The sequence below is a fragment of the Crassostrea angulata genome, chromosome 3 (assembly GCF_025612915.1).
Source record: "Crassostrea angulata isolate pt1a10 chromosome 3, ASM2561291v2, whole genome shotgun sequence".
NCBI classification, from domain to species: Eukaryota; Metazoa; Mollusca; class Bivalvia; order Ostreida; family Ostreidae; genus Magallana; species Magallana angulata.
In genome coordinates, this window is record NC_069113.1 from 24197918 (window position 1) to 24223863 (window position 25946).

Sequence of the window (25946 nt, forward strand, 5' to 3'; positions counted from 1 at the left end):
TACATTAAAAAAATTACAAGAATTTATGTTTTTTGATGACTGTCTTATGAAGTCACGATGAATGTCGCTGCATTATTATTCATTATGGTAGATCATGGTTTATAGTACCATTTCATGTTTGATGGTTAGAATATTGGCGGGAAATTAAAAATGGCTGCGAAGTTGAAGAGCCAGTTGACGTCGGCGTTTAAAATGCATGGATTCACACTACGGAGGTTAGTTGTGTATATCTTTAAGACTCATTTGTTGAAAAGTCTTGAAAATTAAAGCTGGTAACCGTTTTGTAGTCAGAATCCTGCTGTAAGTTGGTCAGCCTTTTTTCTTATTGAAATGGAAAATATTTAGCCTAACGTTATACTTAAAGTCTACTGTTATAGCTCATACTCATAGTTTATTCCTTGCCATTATCTTAAGGGTCTGGTATAATCTTCATGACTTAAAATTCAGCAAAGAAAGATATACCTTTTGTCAGTTTATCCCACTGTTTAGTTAGTACACAAAATGTTCAGATAATGGGGTGGCGTGAAATGATATATTGATTGGGCAGTTTGCATGTTGGGCAGTAAAATGGTAGTTCTTGCCAGGCTGCAGTTGTTAGGTATAAATCCTGGCCTCAGGATCATTAAGCAATTTCAGACTTAAGTCAAATTTTCAATCAGTCATGAAATAATTCAATTGTTTATCATAAAATGACGAGCATTTCAATTTTGTCAGTGTTTTCAATCAAGAGACATTAAGACAGTGAACAATTTTTGACTAACGTCAAAGTTTGCTTTATGATCCTGAGGCCTGGCCTTTTGTGTCATTTTTATTGAATTTTTGTTCTTTTGGATTTCTGTTTTTATGTACTCTTTAAACTGATATCAAGTTTTGGTTATAATATCTGACACTTTCAATATTTATACACCATGATAATGATGATAAACATGACAAGCAGATGCAGATCACTTAGTATTATAAGTAATTTAAACAGCTTTGGACACATTAATTTCTGTGTGTACATATGGAAAATACTAATACAGTTATATCCTAGCTATTCAGGACATGACATCACAGATTATACTGATAAGTTATTTTCAATCATGCTTAAGTTTTAATTGTCCTACTTCCTACAATTCTACTGAAGGTGCAATAAAAAACTGTACATGAAGAGTTAATTTGCTTACAAGTGATTTTCATCTTGAAATACCCTCTATATCATATGCTTGAAAAGGAAATCTGAAAAAAAAAAAATTGGATGTAACATGCCTGATATTAGATAATTATCTAATAGCAAACATGTTACATCCAATATGTCGCTCATTTAATGAATAAGCTGTATATTGATATGATATATTTCAGTGAAGCCAGTAAATACCTGATAGAAGTTTTCACCCATGTGGAAGAATCAGAAAGAGATGAGATTCTTGATAAAATGATTGAAATCATCCAGAAACAACCTCGTAAGTGTCAACTCAAAGACATATTCACAAGAACTTGTGACCTGACAATAGGAAATTTTGGATTAAAAGATAAAAATCATATTCATGGCACCTTAAATATTGCTATACATGTACATATGTACAAATTACTGTTATGACAAAGTAACAAATATACATGTATATTGATGAAATATTATTCATAATGAATATATATGACATAACTATTATTGTTAGAATTCTATGCCATGAGGAATATTTCTTGTATAAACCTCTTACTGTGGTTTCATTAATATTTTTGGGTATCAATTTTCGTGTATTGAACAAAAATCAGTTTCAAGGATGCATAACTTCATTGTCAATGATCCTTTCAATACAGAATGTTAGTTGAAAATGCACTTCAGTGAACATTAGATTTTGTGGATCAACTTAACAACGAAAACCAAAAAATTGGTATTCAATGAATATTGATGAAACCACAGTATGTGTAACTTAGTCCATTATTTTGCATGGACGATGGTTACAAGTGATGTGATGAATTACTTTTTAGTGCAGTCTTCATTAATTGGGAAGGATGCTTGTGAGGCTGCTGTTCAAGAATGCAACGCTGAACAGGAAGAGGGGTAGGGGTCCTTCTAGCTGCAGGTCTGTAGCTCATGGTCTAAAAAAATTTTGGATGGACCTGAGAGCTATAGTGCTTTCCATAATAAAAAAATGCAATTAATGGCGCCCAAAAAATTGCGCTAGTTTTGGAATAGTTTTATGAATAATCTTATTTCTGAAAATTTGATTCCCCTAAAAATTCTCAGACATTTTACAATTGACAAATATTGTTACTTTACTTTACTTTCTTCTGATATTCTTTTAAGCACACCAGCCCCTAAAAGTGAAGTGGTGCAGTTTGTTTACATGTAAAAAAGTGACGTGAATTAAACATGCTTCTTTTTCCAAGGTCGGTCAGTGTGTTTTAGAGAACGTCTGAGGCAAGTAAATAAAGTAACAATATCAGTAGTAAATTGGCTGAAGAATTTAATGGTACTATATATTTCCACAGAATTTGTGTGAAAAATCAGTCCAAAACTCATTTTTTGTGTTCCATAAATTGCAGTTTTCTTACTATAGGAGGCCGTGTAGCTCCTTAATCGTCCATCTGAATTTTATTAGACTGAGAGCTACAGACCTGCAGCTTCCTAATGACACAATGTTAATGATAATTAAACACAGTTGTTAACAGTTAATTATTTTATAAGGATTAATTATTAATATAGATATACTTGATTTTTCAATGTAAAGGTCAAATTTTAAAATCATTCAGAAAAGATAATTGTTTGTTATTTTTTTGGAGAAAATAAACATTTTCTATCATACAGATATATAAATTAGGAAGTTGCTTGCTCTGTATAATTTTTTTTCTTTGTGATTCTTTATTGTACTGAAGTTTTCTAAGCAGGTAAACTTTCATATAAAATTGAAAAACTTACAGTCAAATAAAGATTTGGAAAAGATCTGTAGAATACATATTGTGATGTATATTCTCACATCTTGTAAATCAAATTCATAACTATAATTTGTTTTGTCTTTTATTGGCTTTGAAATCAGCCAACAGGAGCATTATTTGAATCTTGGTACATTAGATATCTGAATTTTATTTTAATTTTTTTTGCTTTACAGTGACAATGTATTTTGTGTTATTGACGCTTTCTCGGTGCCTAGATATACTTACAGTGCTGATCGCAAGAAATTTATTCAGTAAGTTATTGTTCGTTCTGCTGAAAATAGTTGAATTTTTTTATAGAATATAATTATAAAGTAAAATTTGTCAATTTAATTGAATGAATAAACAGTTTGTTTGAAGACAGGGTAAATTAGAAGCTTAATTATTGCCTTCACTCACTGGGCTTGATTATCGCCTTCACTCACTGGAGAGAGAAAAAGATAATTGTTGTTGCTACTGGAAATATCATATTACCTGTATTAACCTGATCTGTATTAATGGAAAATGCCAATATTATGAAAAGCCAATGTTATGAAAAACAACTGAGGCGTGTTCAGCAGGTTGGTTGCTCAAAATTATCTATATACTGTATACAGAGTTATTTTCGCCCTGTGTAATTTTCGCCCTTCTACACTTGCAAGCAGTTTTGTCCCTTCTTGAATTTTCACAGACAGAGTCGTGTTCAAAGAGAAATAATATGAGACATCAGAATTTGCCCAGTCTTAAATTCGCCTGCTGACAATGAAGGCAAAAAGGGCAAAAATGAATCAGGGACGAATATTTCCCTGTATACAGTATCTGCAACACCAATTTTGGCGAGCACTCGTCCTGCTGATCATGTCTCTGTTAATTTTGATTAAACTGAATCCTAAGGTTGTAAAGGATATAATATTATTAAGAGATGATTTATTTTTGCATAGCAATTATACATGTACATGTACTACTCTATATAATCTTAAAAGGTAATGGATAATGTTAACAACATATGTAATTAAAAAGAAAATACTTTTAACCAAGTTTTGTTTGCCATGATGATTTCACTTTTCTAATTTACAATTATAATACCAGATCCAAAACTGTTCATGGCAATTATTTTCATGATCGAGCCTCTCATAAACTTCTTGAAAACAATTAAAAGTTGGTTTACACAGGGGTTGACAAATACATTTTTTAAGCACTTGCCCTCGGGCAAGTGGCAAGGCAAAATTTACTTGCCCTACCTCATTATCTTCTAGCCCAACCAAATTCTTTATTGTGATTAAAAATAACAATACACATACCGTACGATGCTTTTGCCCTTCACTTTAAATTTTTCCACTTTTAATACAAGTACTCTTCATAAAATATATAGTTTTTATTAGCTCACCGAGACGAAGTCAGGGGGAGCTTATGCTATACCCTCGGCGTCGGCGTCGGCGTCGGCGTCGGCGTCGGCGTCCGGACCTGGTTAAAGTTTTTGTTGCAGGTCCTGTTTCTAAGCTATTACTTGTCCTATCTTCACCAAACTTGCATGGATGATGCATCTGGACCTATTTATGGACTTGAAAGACTTGGATGCTGAATCTTAGTCCTAAATTTCAGATGCTGGAGGAGGTTAAGGTTGTTGGACCAGGTTAAAGTTTTTGTTGCAGGTGCCCTTTGATAGCAATATCTAAGTTACTGCAGGTCCGTACTTCACCAAACTTACATGGATGGTGTGTCTTATGATACTGATGCACCAGACAAGCTTGAGTGCTGAATCTGAGCTATAGGTTTCGGATGCTGGAGGAGGTTAAGGTTTTTGGAGCAGGTTAAAGTTTTTGTTGCAGGTGCCCTTTGATGATTATATCTTAGTTACTACTTGTCCTAGCTTCACCAGACTTCCATGGATGGTGCGTCTTATGATACTGATGCACCTGACAGGCTTGAATGCTGAATCTGAGCCCTAGGTTTCGGATGCTGGAGGAGGTTAAGGTTTTAAGAGCTGGTTAAAGTATTTGAAACAGGTGCCCTCTGATGATGATATCTTAGTTATTACTTGTCCTTACTTCACCAGACTTCCATGGATGGTGTGTCTAATGATACTGATGCACCTGACAGGCTTGAATGCTGAATCTGAGCCCTAGGTTTCGGATGCTGGAGGAGGTTAAGGTTTTAAGAGCTGGTTAAACTATTTGAAACAGGTGCCCTCTGATGATGATATCTTAGTTATTACTTGTCCTTACTTCACCAGACTTCCATGGATGGTGTGTCTAATGATACTGATGCACCTGACAGGCTTGAATGCTGAGTCTGAGCCATAGGTTTCAGATGCTGGATATGGTTAAGTTTTTTGGAACAGATCACATGTTTATTAGATAATAGTACTATTTCAAACTTGCATAGTTGATTAAACTGTAATATGAATGAATCGCAGAGGAAGCTTCAGATGCAGAGCTTGATCTCTATTATCAAGGATGCTTAAAAGTATATCTTAGTTATTACAGGTCCTAACTTCACCAAACTTGAATGGATGGTGTGTCTTATGATACAGATGCACCTGACAGGCATGGATGTTGAATCTGAGCCATAGGTTGCGGATGCTGGAGCAGGTTAATGTTTTAATTGCTAGTGCCCTCTGATGATGATATCTTAGTTATTACTGGTCTGAACTTCACCAAACTTGCATGGAGATGCGTCTTATGTATACTGATGCACCTGACAGGCTTGAAGCTGAATCTGAGCCATAGGTTTCGGATGCTGGATGAGGTTTAGTTTTTTTGGAACAGGTCACATGTTTTATAGATGATAGCTTGCATAGTTGATTTAACTATATTATAAATGAAACGCAGAGGTTGCTTCAGATGCAGAGCCTGATCTCCATTATTAAGGATGCTAATGAAATTTCCTACCTCACTCAAACCAGCTCGAAAGATGGATGTGTTTGTTAAAAAATGATATAACATGATTCCTATGATATAGTATTGTATGGTATGAAACATTATTGTTTAATATGATACAATATAATATCATATGTAATATTATAAAAAGTTATATGATACGATATGATATTGTATCAATTTTTTTTGATATTTTATGTTATGATATTGTATCATGATATCGTTATGTATAGTATTGTATATTATGATACAATATTGTATAATATTGTATTGTATTATTAATTTATTATTTTATCACATGATACTATTACATAAGATATTGCAAAATATAATATTGTATCCATTGATACAATATTGTATATTCTATAATATTGTATTATACGATATTGTATAATAAAATTATATGATATTAGTTTCTGTAATATAGAATTATATCACATGAAATTGTTTAATATGATACTGTAATATTATATAATATCGTATCATACGATATTGTATAATATGATATTGGTTTATTATATGATATATTATCAAATCATATGAAATTGTATTGTATGATATTGTAAAATATATAATTGTAACATATGATACAATATGTATAATATAATATTGTATTATTTAATAATTTACTTTAAATAATCACATAATATTGTATCATTTGATATGATACAATGTTGTATCAAATTATATTGTATCGTATTATACAATATCATATTATGTATCAAAAATGATACAGTATCATACAATATCATACTATATTATACAATCTAATATCATATGTTTCAATGTTATGATGTATTAATTGTAATATGATATTGTTATATAATACTATATTGTTTTATATATTATTGAATTATTTTATCAAATTCAATAACTTATAACACAATACAATGTCATATCATACCTTACAATATCATATCTCATCATTGTTTATTATGGTATTATATTGTATTATATGATATATGTATCATAAATGTTGTAAATATGATAGGATGCAATATTTAATTTTATATTATTGTACATGTATTGATTAACATATGAACATATGATTATCATACAATTTTTTAACAGATGATATATGATATTGTGTCAAAACAGAATCCATGAATATCGAAGATCATAAAGTATGATTTTCATTTAATATGATAAAGGTGGTCTCATAAGGTGAAGTCTCATAAGGGTGATGTCTCGTCTCGGTGAGCTTTGTAATCTGTGATTACCTATGTTTCAACATCTCTTCCTCTTGGTTTTCTCGAGAGTGTGTTAAAAAATCAACACATAACATGTTGATATTTAGTTGGATTTGTTTTAAAGGTAAAAAACAAACATTTTATAAACAGTTTTGGGTGTTTTGATAATTTTTGTCACCTTAGGCATTGTTAGGTGAATGTCCGAGATAATAGGTCACAAGCGCACACGTCTTCACGACCATGATTTCATTAAGGCCACAGAGGTGTTAAAAATAAAGGTGAAATGAATCATTAGGAGTTGTATCTAATCATATTAAGCCTGATATTTTGATTTTAAAAAAGTTCTAGGCTATGATTATGATTAGCGAGTGATAACAGGCACACATCTATTTTTAGCTCACCGAGACGAAGTCAGGGGGAGCTTATGCTATACCCTCGGCGTCGGCGTCGGCGTCCGGACCTGGTTAAAGTTTTTGTTGCAGGTCCTGTATCTAAGCTATTACTTGTCCTATCTTCACCAAACTTGCATGGATGATGGATCTGGACCTACTTATGGACTTGAAAGACTTGGATGCTGAATCTGAGTCCTAAATTTCAGATGCTGGAGGAGGTTAAGGTTGTTGGACCAGGTTAAAGTTTTTGTTGCAAGTGCCCTTTGATAGCAATATCTAAGTTACTGCAGGTCTGTACTTCACCAAACTTGCATGGATGGTGTGTCTTATGATACTGATGCACCAGACATGCTTGAGTGCTGAATCTGAGCTATAGGTTTCGGATGCTGGAGGAGGTTAAGGTTTTTGGAGCAGGTTAAAGTTTTTGTTACAGGTGCCCTTTGATAGCAATATCTAAGTTACTGCTGGTCCATACTTCACCAAACTTGCATTGATGGTGTGTCTTATGATACTGATGCACCAGGCAGGCTTGGGTGCTGAATCTGAGCTATAGGCTACAGATGCTGAAGGAGGTTAAGGTTTTTAGAGCTGGTTATAGTTTTTGTTGCAGGTGCCCTCTGATGATTATATCTTAGTTACTAATTGTTCTAACTTCACCAGACTTCCATGGATGGTGCGTCTTATGATACTGATGCACCAGACAGGCTTGAATGCTGAATCTGAGCCATAGGTTTCGGATGCTGGAGGAGGTTAAGGTTTTTAGAGCTGGTTGTAGTTTTTGAAACAGGTGCCCTCTGATGATTATATCTTAGTTATTACTTGTCCTAACTTCACCAGACTTCCATGGATGGTGCGTCTTATGATACTGATGCACCTGACAGGCTTGAATGCTGAGTCGGAGCCATAGGTTTCAGATGCTGGATATGGTTAAGTTTTTTGGAACAGGTCACATGTTTAATAGATAATAGTACTTTTTCAAACTTGCATAGTTGATTAAACTGTAATATGAATGAATCACAGAGGAAGCTTCAGATGCAGAGCTTGATCTCCATTATCAAGGATGCTAAAAAATATATCTTAGTTATTACAGGTCCTAACTTCACCAAACTTGAATGGATGGTGTGTCTTATGATACAGATGCACCTGACAGGCATGGATGTTGAATCTGAGCCAAAGGTTGCGGATGTTGGAGCAGGTTAAGATTTTAATTGCTAGTGCCCTCTGATGATGATATCTTAGTTATTACTGGTCTGAACTTCACCAAACTTGCATGGAGATGCGTCTTATGTATACTGATGCACCTGACAGGCTTGAATGCTGAATCTAAGCCATATGTTTCGGATGCTGGATGAGGTTTAGTTTTTTTGGAACAGGTCACATGTTTTATAGATGATAGCTTGCATAGTTGATTTAACTATATTATAAATGAAACGCAGAGGTTGCGTCAGATGCAGAGCCTGATCTCAATTATCAAGGATGCTAAAGAAATCTCCTACCTCACTCAAACTTGCCAGATAGATAGATGTGTTTTTTGATAAATGATATAACATGATTCCTATGATATAGTATTGTATGGTATGAAACAATATTGTTTAATATAATACAATATAATATCATATGTAATATTATAAAAAGTTATATGATACGATATGATATTGTATCAATTTTTTTGATATTTTATGTTATGATATTGTATCATGATATCGTTATACATAGTATTGTATATTATGATACAATATTGTATAATATTATATTGTATTATTAATTTTATTATTTTATCACATGATACTATGACATAAGATATTGCAAAATATGATATTGTATCCTATGATACAATATTGTATATTCTGTAATATTGTATCATACGATATTGTATAATATGATATTAGTTTCTGTAATATAGAATTATATCACATGAAATTGTATAATATGATACTGTAATATTATATAATATTGTATCATACGATATTGTATAATATGATATTGTTTTATAATTTATGATATATTATCACATGAAATTGTATTGTATGATCTTGTGAAATATATTATTGTATCATATGATACAATCTGTATAATATAATATTGTTATATAATATTTTACTTTATCACATAATATTGTATTATTTGATATGATACAATGTTGTATCAAATTATATGTATCATATGATACAATATCATATTATGTATCAAAAATGATACAGTATCATACAATATCATAATATATTATACAATATAATATCATATGTTTTCAATGTTATGATGTTTTATGTTATATGATATTGTTATATATAATATAATACAATATTGTTTTATATATTATGCTATTGTATTATGTGATCAAATACAATAACGTATAACACAATACAATGTCATATCATACGTTACAATATCATATCTCATCATTGTTTATTATGGTATGTTATTGTATTATATGATATATGTTGTAAATATGATCGGATGCAATATTTGATTTTATATTATTGTATTGATTAACATATGAACATATGATTATCATACAATTTTTTAACAGATGATATACGATATTGTGTCAAAACAGAAACCAATAAATATCCAAGATTATAAAGGTGAAGTCTCATAAGGGTGATGTCTCGTCTCGGTGAGCTTTGTAATCTGTGATTACCTATGTTTAACATCAGTTATGGCGGCATACATGGTGACGGTGAACACAGCTCAAAGAAGTTGAACATAGAATAAACAGCTCAAATTGATGCTAAATTGTCAGATTATAATCAAAACAGTTTTTGCAATTAAACTAAATTAGTTTTAAACATTATGATAAACAAACACGAGAACAGTCGTACTGAAGAACAGAAGTGAGGATTTTATTTCATTATGATATAGCCTATGCTGCACCTGGAAAAAACCCCGTCATAATCCTATTGTGGTGTAAAATTTAAGCACCCTTAGATCGTAAAGAATTTTCTAGAAAAAAATGTGTATTATATTCGGCAAAATACGGTACATGTACTTTCATTTTCAGTACATATGCGAAAGTTTAAAAAGTCACTTGCCACGGGCAAGTCCCTACCGATTTTTTACTTGCCCGATCGGAAAAACCACTTGCCCCGGGCGTCGGGCAATCGGATTTGTCAGCCCCTGGTTTACAGTAATATGGAATGTATTTTCTTTTAACATATGACATAAATGTACATGTTCTTAATATATGGAATGGTGCAAAATGAAATTAGTTACTGTTGATATTGAACTACTTCATACTTGTGATGAATAATCTGACATCTGCACTGGGTGTTTTCCTTCAGAAATTCTACTTTAGGGCTACCTCCCCCATGTCTACATGGAACTGCCCAAGACAAAGTGACCCTGTTCTTGGACAGATACACCATTCTTCAGCAGGTAATTTAAACTTTGGTTGTATGGATCATATAAAGTTAAACAGGCATCGATGATTTTGGGGAAAGAAAAGAAGCTACGGTATTTATATGTATTTTCTTTATCCCTAACTCTATAAGACATTTTTATCTCATATGGAAATGGATAAAGTAACTATATGTATGAAATTTTATACAAGTGTAAAAAAAAAAAAAAAATGAAAAGAAAGGTATTTTACTAGATGTAATCCATCAGATTGACATTTTCCCTGCTTTTTTTCAGAAAAATGAATTTTAACAACATTTTGCAGTTATTTTGAGTATACTCATCTTTTTGATGAGTAATTGTTTCACATCTTTTGTTTATATCAGAGAACCCAAAGACATGATTTATTTACTCCCCCTGTTATTGGTGCAGAGAAAGATGAAAGTGCTAAGAAATTCCAGGTAAAGATACATGTTGATGGGGATGGAAATTAAGGGGATGCCAAATCTCCTGTCCAGGTTTTGATAAATTTTTGTCCCCTTGCTATGGATATAATAAAATCATTTGTGTGGTATAGATTTCTGATTTGGTCCATCTTACAGTCTAAAATATTGAGTTCTGCTGGTGTGAATTGGATATAAAATCCATCTGTATGGTACCCCCACTCTGAAGGTGAGGGGGGTATACTGTTTTATCCTTGTGTGTTTGTCGATTACAAGTTTCTATTTCATTTTTCTCAGTAACAATTAGTTGCAGATGCTTGAAACTAATTTTGATACACTCTTTGTTTAGGAATGCAATGTAGTGGGATTCAATTTTGTACCAATCAGACTTCAATATCCTGTTAAACATTGACTGCTTCTTTTAAGCCGAAATTTTTAACAAATTTTCATCAAAGATTTCTCAGCAACTATGTATCACAGATGGTTGAAATTTCAACACACTCTCTTTGTTTAGGGATGCCACGTGGTGGGATTCATTTTTGAACCAATTCAATGTCAACTTCCTGTTGAATACCAACTTTGCTTATTTTGTATATTCACATCAGAGCAAATGTATCACTAGAAAGCATTGGCTCACAGATATCTTGTTATGTTTTGCTTTAGCTGAAGCCAATTGAATATTTACTAGGAAGTACTGCCAGGTTGGGAGAAATTATTGTCCTTGGCATGTTGACGCAACTAAAAGAGGTAAAACCTAAGATAAACATATTTACTTATCTTGAATCAAGGCCACAGACATTGTTCTGCTTATTCACGTGTATTAAGGTATTCGATGTATAACGACCACATTTTGTACCTAATAAATGAATGGTCCGATGTTCTTAATCATGATATCATTTTGAAGGTGTTATCAAATAAAAATAGTCCACCAAAGGAATTTTCAAAATATTGATTATGGTCCAACTAATTACACCTGGAATTTTGCATTGAAGTCTATGGGCAACGTATGTTTTCTTAAGATATTGTAAAAAGTAACTTAAAATTCGCAAAACGCTCTTGGTCAATACATGCATAAACTTTCTCTTTATTAAAATATGAAATAAAATGAATCATTTACCGCAGATATTTTGACGAAGTTAAAATTTTCTTTTTTTAATCAAGGGGAGATAACGCTTTTAAAAAAAATTAGGTGCAAAATGACCGGCTCCTTATATGTTGTCTGTCATGTGAATTTGGTTCATTTCACTTTGATAGTTATTTAGCAATAAATATTTAACTAGTTTAAAATGATTCAAAATTGTTCAATATCCCTCCATTATACATTGAATACCTTAATACAATATTTAATGGAAAATTCATAAGAACCCTTTGAAGATAATGCTATGCTAATTCATGAGTCTTAACGCAAAATTTGATTGAAAGTTAATTTGATCCCTTAGAAGCATGCAGAATATTGCAGTTAAAAAAAAAAATAAAAAAATATTCCGATATCTTCACTGAAATTTTGAATTTTTATGTGCACTGTAAATGCTTACACTTATACTATGTTTTGATGTTAAATTATGTGGATCCGTCTCTTGGTTTTCAGGGAAAGTGGTATGTGGAGGATCCAACAGGAGCGGTACAGGTGGACCTCAGTGATGCTGTATCCTTCTTCTTACTTTTGATTAAATTTGGGCTCAGTGTTTTTAACATTCTCTACATCCCTAATTTTGGTTGGTTAAGATTGGCTGAGTTTAATAAAGTGTGTATTGTACAGGAACTGTAGACATTTGGGAATTTATAAAAATGACTGTTCCTTTTTTTCTCTGCCATAAAACATATTGAAGTGGTGTGAAGTATTTCTAAATAAGTTATTTATAAGAGTTACAAATTTTTTACTTATTTGTTGTCAACGTGATAATTTGTGGTGATTTAAAAAAAAAACATAAGGAAAAAGAGGGAAATGTTTACCTTAATTCCATGTACCAGGTAAATTGATGCTTTGAATAAATTTTAAGAATATTTTAAATTTTCAATGAAAAAATCTTTAACATTGCGATAGAATTTCCATACGGGACTGTTTACAGAGAATTGCTTTGTGCTGGCGGAGGGCTGGTACGAAGATGAAGTCTTCCATGTCAATGCATTTGGATTCCCTCCCCCGGAACCAGCAAAAGTCACAAGGTTAATTCAGGGCTTGTTTTAAAAATATTGAGCAGAATTGAGGATCAAACTGTGTTCATTTTATGGAAATTGTGTATTTCAAACAAATTAAGGGCTTAAAGTGTCTTCATTTTCATTGAATGTGTGTGAAAATGTGTTATGTGTATTGGGAATGTTTGATTTGTTTTCATGTAAATATGATGATTGCAGGTATTTTGAAATAAGTGGGTATTATATTCTTAGATCTGCTCACAACAATTAACGTAACTATATTTTTTAGCAGCTTGTACTGGTTGTTGAAAAGCAGCCATATTTATATTTTTATCAAAAATAAACAAAATTCACATAAAAATATTCATAAAAACTTTGATGAAGTACGGTGTATGTGATCTTTTCATTACAGGGCATATTTTGGAAACATTAATTTTTTCGGAGGATTGTCGAGCATCTGTGCCAAGGCTTCAGTCAAGTTAAAACAGGTGGAGCAAGAGAATAGAGACGCCATGTTTGTGTTCTTATCTGATGTCTGGCTGGACCAGGTCAAGGTCAGTTAAATTAGGTCAAGAAAACGTCTGAAAGAGTTGCACACGTAACAATGACATACTGTACATATACATGTATATTTTGGTCTATCCAAGGGTAGAACTTTATGCCCTCAGTGAGCTCTACAGGATAATACTGTAAACCAACTTTAATTCGCATGCGAGAAATTTCTGCGAGGTTCGCGAGAGCATTGTCGTCGCGATTATTTCTCGCCGCGAACCAGTCTTTATCGTATGGCTGTTATAACAAAATACTGGTCTGGACAAGGCTTGGTCGCGAACATTAGTCGTCGCGAACCAGTTTATTGTAAGTAAAAAGCAACCAAAAAAAGTCGCCGCAAATGTTGGTTTACAGTATACATGTACATGTATTTACTTAAACCCCTTCACATCGGGTACATTTTACTCATTTTTAGTGTGAAAATGATATTTTGAAATGCATGAAACAAGTATTATATATATGTTTGTATAAATGTCAAGTCTCTGTTTATCATAATTATTTTAATCTTTTGTACATTGAACTTAAAATAAGTCAACTATGAACAATGCCATATTTAAGTGGAATAGCTTTCCGGTCAAATTTGACCAGAACTAACATGACGTGAAAGGGTTGATATAGAATGGTCAAAATTTAGTATGCTTGTTATCATGCCTTTTCATCTCTTATTTTTCTAAAATGCATGTTATCAGAGGCTTTAAAGTGAAAAGGAAAAGTATTTGAACATTGACGTATTACTGTAAATTAAAGTGATGTATGCTGTAAATAAAATTGACGTATGTTTTTAGCAAATTGTTTTCAACAGTCCCCAGAAATTTGGTGTACAGTTTGATTTGAAATTCAATAAATAAGATTCGCAAAATGAGTTCATGCATCTTCGTTTTACCTCCTAAAAAAATATATTTCAGGTGATAGAAAAATTACGGGTGCTGTTCACGGGATATTCTGACTTTCCACCTACGTGTTTTATTCTTTGTGGTAATTTTATATCTGCTCCGCAAGAAAGTCACAGAGCCAAAGTCCTCAGGGGTAAGTGTATTTCAGCAGAGTACTAGTGTCCTGTTGTGTACTATAGCTGTGGAAGATTAGTGATAAAATGGACCACATGCAGTAAAATTGATAGTATGGGGAAAAGAGAATTGATAGGTTTTGCAATAAAATAATATGACCTATTAAAATATGTCTTATTTGAAAAATCAAATTCAAAATTCAATAACTTGCCCTTTAATTTTGGATCTGAGGATAATTGAACCTCAAAAGAATAACAAATGCAATGGACCACTTAGAAGATAATGTACCATGGTTTCATCAATATTCCTTGAATACCAATTTTCGTGGATTTCATTATTAAGTTGATCCACAAAATTAAGTGTTCATTGAAGTGCAATTTCCATTACCATTTTGTATTGATAGGGCCACGAATTTACGTACCCTTGAAACTGTAATTTTCACTTTATCCACGAAAATTGATACCCTTGAATATTAATAAAACCACAATATTGCATGTACTAGCCTCTCTCTAATGCCAGAACCACCTAGCTAGTACAATAAATTCATGTTGTTGTACATACCTCCTGCAACTGTTATTAACAGCAGTACATGTACATGGATTAATAATTTTATTTTATTTCAGAGAGCTTTCGCTCATTAATAGACCTGATTTTGGAGTTTCCCAACATAGCGGAGAACAGCAGATTTATATTTGTTCCTGGGTCACAGGACCCCGGTCCGTCAACCATTTTACCAAGGTACATGTATAATAAAAAAAAAAATCCCGCAGCTTGTATACATGTCATTTGAGCTTAAATTTGTTAGAGCCATGTTTTAAGTAACAGTGTTTTCCTGTTCTGCAGACCTCCCATACCAAACTGTATAACGGAGGAGGTCAGAAGAAAGCTGCCAAATTCGACCTTCACCTCGAACCCGTGTCGGATCCAGTACTGTACGCAGGAGATAGTGGTCTTCAGGGAAGACATTGTCACTAAGATGTGTCGAAACTGTGTGAAATTCCCGGCCGACAACGATGTCCCAACCCATGTAAGTTTCCTCACACAGCTAAGCAAACGCCAGGTTTTGAATTTTCCTATTATTGGCCATAATGGGTTCATTGGGTTGGCAGCTTGTATAAATTTGTGGGCAGCAAGTTTAAAAAAAAAAAAAAAAAAAAAAAGTTCACCTATCTTATATTCTAATTTATCTGATTTTTTTTGCAATTTTTAAACAATTTAATATTTTTAAGTATTGGCCAAAATCAAAACCTCCATTTCTTTTTAATGTGAGAAAAACATGAGTCAGAGACCTGAATTCATCCAGAGTTCTTACTAGTGATTAAAATGGCCCCCATCCCCCATTTGTATGCAGGTTTTATCATTGTTACACATCTGTCATATGTAGAAAAGAACATTTGAAAAGCTTAAATTTAAATGTTTCTTTTTCATGGAAATATTTTAAAATTTCCTGACACGTTAATGATGTACCATATAGGCTTATTAGTTCATCCATATTCATACTGTGCATCATTGATTTCAACTTCAAATGAATAGTTGTTGCTGTTATTGTGTCAAGGTCGAAATAATTGACTATTTTTATAAAAATATCTATTTTTTATGAACCTCCTTTCTCTGGAGGCTATTTAGGTAATTTACTTAAAATTGATTAGATATTTTATTATTTTAGTTAGATTTAATTAATGATGTAGTTGTTGTTTGACATCAGTGGGTGTCATATTTTCTAACACATGCTCCCTGGCAACTCAGCCAGAACTGTGTTAATTACAGATTGTATCACATGGTTTTTTTTCTATCATGACATGCGCTATTTATTATTCACTTTTTGAATTTAAATTTTAAAAAAAATTTAGGAGGGAGAGTGGGGAATTTTTGTATTCTTTGGGTCAAATACTGGTGCTTATTCTATTAGGAAAAATAACACGGAACAAGATCTTTGTATCATATCAACAAATTAAATGATTGAATAATTCCTGCTCTCTACCAGTCTATGTTTTGGCATCGTTTAAAGGTTTTTAAAAAATCGCTTATTAATAAACAAAGAGAATTTAGCAAGTCTATTGACAATCATGAATCTTCAATCTTATATACAGGTTCCCCAGATAAGTTGATATAGCTGTGCCGGTATCATTCCTTTCGATTTTCAGGTCACTCAAAAAAGGGTCGGAAGTCTTTATGTTTACGTGAAGCAATTTTCAACCAATAGAAAGACTAGGGGAGCTTTCTTTAAAAAACCAAAAATCACTTCCTTTAGTGCTCTGTATTTTTAAAATAGTGTGTTCATTCTTTGCACAGTTTGCCAAGACGCTGATCAGTCAGGGCCACCTATGCCCTCTGCCTCTACATGTGTGCCCGGTGTACTGGCCTTACGACAATGGGCTGCGACTCTACCCCCTCCCAGATCTCGTGGTGTGTGCCGACAAATTTGACCCCTTCCACACAACGGCTGCTGATTGTACAGTGATGAACCCAGTATGTACAGTAATCAGGGCTGCATTTTACAAAAGAACTTACGACTTGCGACCAAATGAATGAATGAAAATAAATCACAAACTATACCAATATTTTATTCTCATGGCTGTAAAATATAATTATGGACATCAGAATAGTTGTTTTAAATATGTTTTGTCTAAGTTTTGTTCATTAAATATCATTCCATTAGACTGAAAATATTTACTACTTTGTCGTAAGTTCTTTTGTAAAATGCAGTTCAGGTTTTTTGTTTGCATAAAGTTATACAATACTACCGTATATCCTGTAATTTTCGCAATGATCTAATGTTTGCTTTTTTCGCGATCTGTTTTAAATTGCAAATAAATGAATAAGCAGAAATTACATCCTGTATCATTTTCTATAAGAAACTTTTTGAATTGCACAAAATGACTGATGCAAATTAAAAAATAAAATGTTGCTGATTTCTCCCATTTTCGCAAATTTTGTGACACGGGGAAAAAACCCGGATATACAGTATTTGTATTTACATGTTTTCTGCTGATGCTCAAAACACAAGATTTTAATGACTATAAAGTCAGTTGTTAATGGAATATTCATAGATATAAATAGGTAGTGAAGATAATTTATGCACAGGATCACGCACGTGACAAAGCGTCTTAACTTTTAAGAAATTTCTAAACTTGTCACAACCTCTGAGCGTTATTTTAAATGAGGCACCTGACGAAGAAGGGAAATGGAAATGCTCGATGGATGTATATGTTAAAATATTCTTATAAAAAATGAAGTATTGATGACTGGGATATTTAGTATTTATTTTAGTTAACACTATATGTGTTTTGTAGCTAAATCTGTCGAAATTCGTGGTCTTTTCATCCTTTTGCTGAAATGGTTACAACCAATACACAATAGGCTGGGGTAGCAATATTTATTGTATAAATATTTATAGGCTGTCTAAAATTATTCGAGGCGAGCTCTGTCGGCGCCCTTTGTGATCATTCTGTAGTCCATCCATCCTTCTCTCTCCGGTCGAGTTCTCTTGTCCAGACCATATCTTCTCTAACCTTGGCTCAATCTGGCCTATACATGTACGTTACCTACAGAGTGTCTATGGGTAAAGGGTGTGCAGTGACCTTGAACCATGATTTTAGGTCTAAGGTTAAGGTCATAGCAGAATTATACCAAAAATCTTTGTCATAAGCATATCTTCTCTCCTCTTGGTCCAATCTGGCTCATACTTCACGCACAGAGTGCCTATGGTGTAAGGGTGTGCAGTGACCTTGAATGAAGTTTGTAGGTCAAGGTCTTATCTGATCAAACAAAAATTCTTTTTTATATAGCATATAGCATATATACTCTCATCTTAGCTTATTTTGGCTTATTCCTCACTCAAACAGAGCTTTTGGATTAATGGTGTCACCGTGTGCAATGACTTTGAACCAAGTCAATGTGGTGGTCAAAGCAGACCTCTATATAATCAGTTTTAGACGTTGATTAATTCCTGTTTGCTTAATCATGCTCAGAGGAAACAAAAATGTCTGTATGTAAGGGATAATGAGATGAAAACAGATCTATGCCAGCTGGAAAATATTTAGGTTAGAGGTCAAGGTCAAAGCAAAATTCTCTGAAATGCTTCTCATCTTATTATCTATTTATAATCAGGCTTTTTAAGATGGTTACCATCTTATTGAGTCTATATTTGATTGTTGATTTTAGCAATAAATTGTCATTTCACGGTATTTGTGCAAAATGAGCTGTAGTGTCTCTATAAATATTAGGTTAACTACAAACTGTGTCACTAATAATATTTCTCTATTTAGACCCCAATCATGAATAAATGTACCACTTTTTAAGATTTCCATTCCCATCCCTTTAAATCACTGTCTGAATTTGTAAGCTGACACTTGTTTTTATGTAATTGTTGTTCTTTACGCAAATGTATGTACTTTAAACTAGATTTAAAAAAAAAAACCCTAGGTAATATAGATCTTAAACTTTGAATTCCCAGAACGGAAGCCTGAAAGATTGTACATGCTTGAAATGAATATTACTGAATATACTTTTAGTTTCTATATAAACTTGTTTTTTGCACAATTTTTATAAGTGAAAGATCAAGTTTTCTATTTGAAGACAATGACCGTATTTATAACAAAGGAAATGAAGTGAAAAAAAAATTATCCACCCATATTACCAAGAACAGATTAATTTCAATTTTACTGACTTTTATATCGGAAATGAATACCAGAAGTATTCTATAAGCAGGAAGTTCAGCCAAAAAGTACTAGGTTATTTTCAATTTCAAAATCCAAATCAATGTCTCGTCTCGCATTGCAGAGGGAAATTGAATTGATTTGAACGTTTTTGTAAATTTTTGTTCGAGATTTTCTCAGAACAGTCAAAGGACATGTGCTGGGTGTGCTTCAGGCAAAAAAATAATTTTCTTCTATGATGGAGTTTGCAAAAAAAAAAAAAAAATGTAGAGATTTTTTGTTGTGCACTACAATGACCTAGTTAACTGACATTATCATTCTGTGCTCTTCATTCAGTAGGGGAAACGGGCCATATTTATATCATACATGATAATCATTTTATGATATCCATGAACGTTTTTATTTGGGTCATTATCAAAATATGCAGCCTTTTGCGTCAGTGTCAATTTAAAGGGGGAAAAATAATGTTCTGGGGAATATATACAGTACCATTGGATTTTAGAAACTTAAACCCATATTGTTGAACAAATAAATCGACAATTTTACTGCTTAAAGTATAAAAAAAATATTATTTGTTATGAGATTTCAGTGAATTTATGTTGTCATTAAATTTTTCCAACGTCTTTAACCTACAATATCTTCAATAATATTGATGTTTTATTCCAAAAATCGCCGTTAATTTTTAAAACAACATTCATATTTTAATTTCTGCTATGCTCCTTAACAAGTTATCTTTTAAAAACAATGAATTTGATGAGATATATGCTTGTACAAAAAGTTTTTGTCATTGGTGTTAAAAGGCAAATTATATAAAAATATCTTAAAATACATCAAGTAAATAATATTGTACTACAGTTGGAATCCCCCAGATCATAGTGACATCATTCCCTGCTACTAAAAAGATAAATGTATCAGTGATGACATCATTGTGATAGAAAATATGGCAGAAAATGTTAGTATGCTCCGAAAAATACAATGTAAACTGTGTCAGTGGGATAACGTGCTATTTAAGGTTTTCTATTATGAAAGAACAAAAAAGTTTTTCACATAAATGATGAATGTTTATCACATTATAACATAGGCTATGTAGCTTAGTGTAGTATCTGTTCTCTTGGGTCATACTGCTACATTTACTATGGATACATCAGTGGTATAACGGTCAGTGGTGTAACCAAAAATTGTTGTTACACCACTGAAAAAACTGTTACACCACATGACATTATTTAATTATTTTACTTTTTCTTCCATTTCATTTATATTTTGAGCATTTTGAACAATTGTTATTTATCAATTTTACAAGTTAGACACTGTCACAATAAAGAAAGCTTGACTTTTTAATTGCAATTGTGTTTTCTTAATCTGGAAAATGAGACCTGTTACACCATTGACATTATTTGAAACACCATTGACATTTTGTATGCTCTAATTATGTTTTACCCATTTAAATACTTGATTAAAAGACAAAGGTAAAAACAAATATATTCTAATAAAGAAATGAAATTATCCACATCATATTTTTATTAAAAAATCGAATTTTTTAATGACTTATAGTGTACAATAATATATGTTATTCCACTGACATTTCACATTCCCTATTATGTTATACTAAAATCTTTCAAATACTTAAAGGTAACAAATGCTAGCTGAGCTTCAAAAAACATATATAGACAAAGAGGAAGTGTATATGCATTGTATGCATAGATTTTGGAGAAAATTGGAGAAATTTCAATTTTATTATCCAAAGTGTATGATTGATATGAGCTGGTATAGTATTGAAGATGTTGTTTGTGAGATTGATGAGCCGAAGAAAGTTCGAACTCGGTACAAGGTGGATAAAAGTGTGTGGATGCCAATAGTAAAAAATATAACATCAAAGAATGAGTGAATTCATGTAAAAAAAACATCTACATGCCATTTTCGTGTCAGTGGTGTAACACTGATTATAAGTGGTGTAACAGTGTGTCTATCTTCAGATTATGAAAGAAAGAGGCACGAAAACTTTTATTTAAGATCAAATTTTTCATGTTTTAAATGCAATCAAAAATAGAAATTAGTTTATTTTACAAAATTTAACACACTTATCTCTTATTTATTATCGCTAGGTCAGTGGTGTAACTTTAAGTCAGTGGTAAAACATAATAATCAGTGGTGTAACGTGTACATTTTTCTCCAAATAAAATTAACTGACAATGATTCATGTATATTTGAAAACACCAGTGCATTTACAATAATGTCTTTTTTATGCTCCATTAAAAGGAAAATCCAGTTGTGTTCTTTTTAATGCTCAAATTAAAAATTTGTTGAGTAACATCAAGACTTTGTCCCAAATGTTATGTTGGTCACTATGTAAATGTGTCAAATATTTTCTGTTATCTAATTCTAATAACTTTAAATGAAGTTTGTTGATATAAACTTTATGTCCATCATTTTAAAAGAATTATTTTATTTTATTTAAGAATTTTTTCCTATACTATATGCCTGTTACACCACTGACAAAATTTTCACAGTTCATTTAATTTTAGTCTAATTATCCACCAAATGGTAGATTCCAATGTTTGCAAATTTTTAGATGTTATACTTTATTGTTTGTTAAATGTGTTTTTTGCAATCAAAGTAATTTTTTCACCAATAATTTTCTCATGTTTTACATATTTTAAAAGTCTGCATATTTTGATAATGACCCATTTGATCATGTATAGAAAATCTTGAAGAAAATTACCTCAATTATGGCCTTTAAACGAGAAGAATGATTGAAATAAGATTCTGCTATTATAAACACATTTCTTTTTTCAAAGCTCTTAATTAAGATACAAATACTTTGCAATTTACGGACAAGTGCATAAGTGCGGGATCATATACAAGTATTTTATGAAGGTACAATTATAGTTACGAACCCAACTATTCAAAAAACTGCTGTCAGTGGATAAAAAAGAACATGCGTCTCTGCGTGATGCCTTATTAGCTTGACAATGTGCGTATATCAAACGCGCAATTGGTCTTCACTCACTCGGTCCATTCAATTTGATTTTTAACGCGTTAAGACATTTGTCGAGTTCGTTGTACTTTGGTTATTTTCCGTAATTTTGATTCCTACCAATGCCGTATTCCGCTAGATTATAATCACAAAGGCGAGTGAAGATGTAAAGGATAGAAAATACAAGTTGGGGACACGGGCCTACAAAGTACATCCTGTAATTAATATGAACGATAACGATAACGAAAAAAGAAAAAAGAAAAGATAATGATACATTTGGAATTTTCAAGACACAACCTTCCATTCGTTTGAAGTTCATACAATAAAGTAAGAACACAAAATAATATCCACCGACCTTTTGATGAGGTTTTAAAAAAAAAAATGTTATTTACGGAATGTTCCCTAGCAATCATTACAAACTCCCGTCACGCTTGTTATTTTTAAATAGATCCTTTTATCAGGTGGCATCGCGCGTTGTCAACCCTGACCCGGAAAAATACAGAGGCCCACGTGGGCTCCTTATTGATTTCGACACACTGTAAACATCCTTGACTGAATTCTATGAATTCTATAAAAGGTAGAAAGAGAGGGAAGGGAAGGAAACAGGTCTAAGACCACGGTGGGATTGCCCAAACCCTTTAAAAATGATATCATAACAGCTTTAAATCTTTCCATTAATTTTTTAAGTTGAATTTAAAGCGGTGCTGAGAAAAGTGAAATTTGTGTTTTCTCTTTCGCATATATTCTTAGTGAAGACGGAATCTTTGTTGAATTTTTTTTTTGGTACTATTTGTGATGGTGAATTGCTCGTGCCGGTGACATCATTCCTTCAGTTTGTTGAATTTTGAAAGACTTTCTTAAAATGTTGACATCTTCCGGAAATATGCAGCAACCGCCAAATTATTACTACGACCCTCGTCTGCTGAGTGACCCGAGACAGAATTTTCATCACGAAAACTATTATCGTTACCCCTCGGGATTTACCCACCACCCCGTTCTGCCTGATTATGTCAGTCACAGTGTGTCGTCTGCGAGTTGCACGTGCAATCGACCGCCGGTTCAGGAGACATTCCTGCATCAGATTTTGATGGGGAAGGGGTACAAAAATGATTGTTTGTACGTGAACCGCCCAATGAAACCCGAGAGTTATCATGACTATACCTGTTGCTACTCACGGAATCCATATTACCCCCCATACTCTTATTCTAACCACTAGTTATATAAGGTAAGGTATTTTTTTTTCGGGGGGGGGGGGGGGGGGGTAATTCTTAGAAATTGCTATAACGGTTTAAGTACCGTTTACTTCAGCACCCAAAGCCCTTCTTGGATTTTAATCTTTGTATTTATTTACTAGTAAATTCGGTCTTAGCTCATCATGTATACTGCAGTACATGTAATTTTGTTCAAGTGTTACATTTGTAAGTGAAAGTAAAACATCCATGCTTTGTTTTGTCATCTTCCCCACAGCAAGCTTCATTGTAAGCTATGGCTTCGATATTTGGTTGGAGACGTTTGATGCTTTTTTTTCTAGACGATGATAGCAAGGTTGCATTCCATTTTGTTTTCGTCTTGCAGTATGGGAGTGGAAATTGTGCAAGATAAAAGTAAAATAATGAATTCAAATTTTTTTTCACGTGTTGCGCATGATGTAAAGAGTCACGAGGCAAAGGTCAAAGGTTGTATTAAAAAAGGTCAATAATAAAATATTATTCACATTACATAAAATTTCAAGACAAAAACCCTAATACTGGCATAGTGTTTGAAGTACAAGTTTGTTTTTGATTGGTACTATCAACTATTGTCCTTGTCCTTTACAAAAATTTAGATTGTTTTATTAACATTATACATGTATGTACGTAACAGTTTCAAATTTTTATTTTAAAGAAGCTAAATTTGTATATGATGCTGTCAAAATTCAGTTTTTTATTGCATGTTCATGTAAATTAACTGAATTTTATAACTGCTTTAATCCAAAAATTTGTTACTATTTTATCATTTACAGGGCTCCTTTCCGAGGACAGACTTCAGTTTTAAGGTCTACTTCCCGGCGTCTCGGCAGATTGAGGACAGTAAAATCGGGGACTGAATCTTATACAACATTTATGTTTATTTATTATACAGAAAAAATGGTTTTATATGTGTACATGTATGAGTAAAAATGTATTTTAAAAACTCAATAGTTTTGTTTTGGTGACTTTATCCAAGATGGACCTAAAAAGGCATATGAACCGGTTTTCCGTAATATCGGAACTTTTTGACAAAGATCTTTCAAAATCTATCTAAATTCACTCTATACTTACTTGAAGACTTATTTAATAGAGGGATTTGTAAAGTAGAAGTATTCGATTTGGTTGCTGTGTAAAATAGAGATGGTTAATGAGTTAATGATCAACGTTTATCGTTATTTATAAAATCTTGAATAAGTATCTTTTACCGAATTCCTCTTTAAAATAAGTGAAGTCAAGGGCATTCTTTACTCAACTAAACTTAACGCTGAAGAAACTACTAGAAGTCTGAATAAAATAATATGCTAATTAAAGACTGTTTTGACCTCTTTGTTATTCCTAAACGACACTTTGAAGGCTTTACCCATGTTTGATATACATTTTTGCGTCTTTTTGTATGTTTTTTTATATACTTTTAGTGCTACTGTCCTTTCTGATATATTTCATTTTATCAAATAAAATATACAACATTGTATATTTTATTTGATTAAAATGAAATATCTCAGAAAGGACACTACGAGCACGTGAAAAACGCGATAAGATATGTTACACTGTTTAGTGAACGTATATATCTAGAAGTGCGAAACTATAACATTCCTTTTTAAATTAGTTGAGGTCTAATGAACCATAGATTTAAACAGTTATCATTATAATTTTTGTGTACTTCATTCATAATTTTTACATGCATAAAAGCAGCCCCCCCCCCACCACCAGAAGAATTCTAAATTACGGATAACTGGGATTTTGTTTATTTAGAAATTATATATGGCTAGGGGAAAAATGTATTTACAACTTGCATAACTAAGTTATCATAATGGTTTCTGATCACCGAGCCTTCTTTATAGAAAAAAGAGAAGTTAATGATAAAAAAAAATTGAAAGGCGAAGATCTTTGAAACAATGATTGAGTTTTATACGGACTACCATGTTTTCCAAATATAGAAACCAACCTTTCTTTAAAAAAAAAAAAAGAAAGACGAGATACAAGTGGGGTTAAGCACTAGAGATTTACTTTGATTTATTCTACCGAAAGAAGAAGTATAAACGTTATTAAATCCGATGATAGGAATTTCGATATGATGTATGTGAAGTTCCATATATTGTACTCTATATATTCATATTTGGAATAAATTCTGTTACTGTTTTGGAGTAAATTCTGTTGCGCTACCACGTAATGTTTAAAAAATTTAAATTTCTTTGTATCGAGCAAGGACAGTGCGATATTTGATATTCTTTTGAAATCATTTTCAATTCTTGTCGAGG

General features: G+C 32.3%; 1 protein-coding gene across 1 annotated transcript; it reads left to right on the forward strand.

Annotated features, from left to right (window-relative positions):
- The first annotated feature begins 72 nt into the window (after positions 1–72).
- LOC128176529 (DNA polymerase epsilon subunit 2-like) lies at positions 73–24634 on the forward strand. The gene is made up of 15 exons (XM_052842938.1): positions 73–215; positions 1342–1442; positions 1969–2041; positions 3090–3167; positions 10635–10728; positions 11076–11150; positions 11796–11879; positions 12721–12777; positions 13177–13298; positions 13681–13822; positions 14726–14846; positions 15451–15565; positions 15671–15854; positions 17120–17296; positions 24462–24634. The coding sequence occupies exons 1-15, from the start codon at positions 151–153 to the stop codon at positions 24543–24545; spliced, it is 1572 nt and encodes a 523-aa protein (XP_052698898.1). The 5' UTR covers positions 73–150; the 3' UTR covers positions 24546–24634.
- Positions 24635–25946: the final 1312 nt, after the last annotated feature.

Coding starts and splice junctions, on each gene's coding strand:
- LOC128176529 (XM_052842938.1), top strand. CDS start 151: ATGGCTGCGAAGTTGAAGAGCCAGTTGACGTCGGCGTTTAAAATGCAT. Junction 13,823..14,725: donor TCTGGCTGGACCAGGTCAAG/GTCAGTTAAATT, acceptor AATATATTTCAG/GTGATAGAAAAATTACGGGT. Junction 15,566..15,670: donor CCGTCAACCATTTTACCAAG/GTACATGTATAA, acceptor CCTGTTCTGCAG/ACCTCCCATACCAAACTGTA.